The sequence below is a fragment of the Artemia sp. Qi Xiang Cuo genome, chromosome 2 (genome assembly GCF_049724085.1).
Source record: "Artemia sp. Qi Xiang Cuo chromosome 2, ASM4972408v1, whole genome shotgun sequence".
Lineage (NCBI taxonomy): Eukaryota > Metazoa > Arthropoda > Branchiopoda > Anostraca > Artemiidae > Artemia > Artemia sp. Qi Xiang Cuo.
Genome location: NC_142795.1, coordinates 67,519,813 through 67,523,058, shown reverse-complemented (window position 1 = coordinate 67,523,058; position 3,246 = coordinate 67,519,813). Strand labels below are relative to the sequence as shown.

Here is a 3,246-nt window from a genome sequence, read left to right as displayed (position 1 = left end):
TCCAAGCAAAATGTCCACGAGAGATAGACTTTTACATCCCTCTTTCACAAAACTCATTCTATACTTACCTGAAGGCTCATTGAGACTAGGTAACTTAGAAAAAAAGCACATTTTTGGGGCTTTATGCACATTCCCCCCTCCCCCACACAATGACCCATTGGGCTCCTCCTTAATTTCTGATGAGCAATTATGCACTAAAGCACATAATCTTATAAAGCCTAAAATGAAAGAACTTAGATAAATCAAGCTTGCAAAGAAAGGTTTGCATTAGCGTTTATTTTGCGTGTGTACATGCATGTTTATAGTACAGTCAATATAAGGTTTGACCGCAAACAAATTGCAACAGAAATGATTTTTACACCATCTTGTAGAAAAAAAAACTGTACAACATATCAAAAGTTGAGAAACCTAGCAGGGTACAAAATTAGTGTTTTTTAGCGTTTTGTGTTTTATTTTTCGTTTTTTAGCCTAAATTTTTGATTTTCTCAAGCCTTAGAGTTTACTTCATGGGAAACACATTTCTGATGTAGTTTTATGTGCTGGACTCGAATATTACATCAGATTTAAGATACAGTGAACCAAAAGTGTTTCACATTCATCACCATTCACGAAGTTCGCGATTCTATTATAACATAGTCGTTTGACCACATTTCTTGAGTAGTTTTATGCGATGAACTCGAATATCACATCAGATTAAGAATATGTTCAACCGAAAGTGTTTCAAATTCATAACCAAAAGGTTTCTTCAAAATAATCAATCATCTCTTAATGTATTAACTGACTAAAATCACAGGTAACAAAAATCACATTGGTAAAAGGCAGGCAACTTTTAAAATGACTTGCGACATTAATCACTGGCAGTGTAGTTTGAAACTTCGTCGTCGAGATCGTCGATGAGATCTTCTGATTTGGGAGAATGATCACATTCTGCTCCCTGACAAGTTTTGCACGCGAGAGTGCAAGACATGCCGTTTCTGGCACAAGTGCACCGAGCAGAGGTGCAGTTTGAACGGCAGGAACACTTAACAATCTTAAGAAGTTGGGGAGGTGCTGGGGGTACGTCCGTCATCACAGGGTATAATGTACCATTTTGGTCCTTCTAGCCCCACTCTTGAGGGTCCAATTCTAGATTACGGTCGTCATTCCAGGCGTGTACCTGAAAGTAAACTTTATAGCTGTGAAATGCTGCAGAGTTGGATGTGGGAGGTAGCTGCTCTGGGTGAACAAAAGCCGAAGCTGTGACGAGCTTTCTTTCGAAGAGCTGCTTTCCAAGCTCGTTCAGATTTCCCCCCTTGTTTCCACCATATATTATAAGAAGTGCGTCTTCTCCGGCTTCCTTGACTTCGATTTTTGTTGCTGCCTTCTTCATAAAGACCTTGGCAGATGCTCGAAAACTTTCGTCTTCTATCACTTTTTTCAGGGCAAGACATTTTCTGATGTTTTGGAAACGTGATGTAGAATCACACCCAAGGAATGCGCAGGCAAAGAGGATCAGACCACATACTTCTTGGCCTAATCTTTTTCTCATTTCATGAACATCCCAGCACCTTCAATCTTTAATTTTCTTTGACTCTGGGGCGAAGTACACCTTGTTAGTGGAGACATCACAGTGGTACCAGAGAAGGACCAGAAGATCCGTATCTTCTCCAATAACGGCAGTTACCTTCTGTTTAGCTGATTCGATAGCAGCTTTTACAATAGGCACGTCTGCATCACCGGGGGCTTGGACTACAAAATAGCCTTTTTGCCGGAGATGAACTGCAAGCGCACTAATGAATCTTGACTTGTTTTTCTTGTTCCCGAGAAATTCTTCTTTCTTAACTTTCAGACACATGTCATTCGTGAAGAAAACCTCGCGACCAATCGTTCGATTACGATACGAATGGGCCATATCTTTGATGGAAGGTCCACTATCATACCCATCGAAAACAACAGTTGCGCCAGGGTACTTCCGCGAAATATACAGAGAGTAGCTCTGTATGATACCCGCTTACGAGTCATTTTTTATCCATGGGACTCGGTGCAATAGAGATCCACCGTTAAGTACGTAGTGTGTCCCGTCGTTCAGCACACACGGAATTTCTTCGAGTTCGCATGCAAGTGCAATGGCCTTGGCGACTTCAGTCTTGTTCGGCACTCTCGGCATAAATGAGCTGTCAAACAGAGCAGCGGGATACGAACAAAGTTCATACCGCAAGCACTCTGATTCAGGAAGTCTTGTCCTTTTGGCTAACGCAATGAAGCGTTGGAATAGCAAAGATGGATCCAGTCGCTTGCAATCTCCTCCAGCTGATTGCTTTGTTGTTATCTGGACTGCCTGTTCCTTTCTTCGGAAGACAAAATCCTTCGCCACTTTTCCAGTCATAGCATCAAGGATTTTTAGCCCGACAGCCTTCGCACAGTCAACGTTTGCAGATACATATGCAGTCAAACCGGTAGCAATGCTTCTAAGCTGGGTATCCCCTCCGAATGGTGAGCCATTTTCAAAGTACGTGACCATCGCCTCCGTATCCTTGAAGTCTCGTTCTTGTCTGGGGCCTACGTTCTCCTTGTGCTGCTTGCTTGTCCCATAGAGAATTTTCGTTAGATCTTCCATTAGGAGGTTAACAGCAGAGCAGGTTGGGCGTGCTAAAACCCACAGCGACCTCTGGGTTTCGGTCATGCCCGTACCCCTAGTCAGTCCGCCTGCTGTTTTTAACGAGCGCATAAGCTCTTGTCAAACAGTTCGTGGTAACGAACTGTAAGTAAGGAGCGACCCAGCTCAATGGTAACCGAAACTCTAGAAAACGGGTTTTTGATACCAATAGATATATCAAAAGAATCAGATTTCAATGCTGATTTCAAATATATAACATTTCATCAAGTTTAGTGCTACCCATCAAAAGTTACGGGCCTGAGAAAATTTCGCTGATTTTCGGAAAAAAAGGGAAATATTCTTTAAGCAATATTGAAACTTAATGATAATCAAACCATCATATTTCGCGTATCATAGAACCCTACTCTAAATGTTTCATGCTCTTATATACAAAAATGTAGAATTTTGAATTTTTTGCCAGAATAAAGATCCCAGGTGCGTGTTTATTTGTTTGTTTTGTTTTGTTTTTTTCCCCAGGGGTTATCGTATCGACCCAGTGGTCCTGGAATACCGTTGGAAGGCTCATTGGAACAGAAATTAAAAGTTCTAGTGCTCTTTTTAAGTGACCCAAAAAAATGGAGGGCAACTAGGCCCCCTCCCACGCTTATTTT

General features: G+C 41.7%; 1 protein-coding gene across 1 annotated transcript; it reads right to left on the bottom strand.

Moving 5' to 3' along the window:
• Positions 1-1,990: 1,990 nt before the first annotated feature.
• LOC148955531 (uncharacterized) lies at positions 1,991-2,662 on the bottom strand. The gene has a single exon (XM_089107583.1). The coding sequence runs from the start codon at positions 2,660-2,662 to the stop codon at positions 1,991-1,993; it is 672 nt and encodes a 223-aa protein (XP_088963709.1).
• Positions 2,663-3,246: the final 584 nt, after the last annotated feature.

Excerpts from the sequence above, each read along its gene's own strand:
- LOC148955531 (XM_089107583.1), bottom strand. The coding sequence starts at position 2,662 with ATGACCGAAACCCAGAGGTCGCTGTGGGTTTTAGCACGCCCAACCTGC.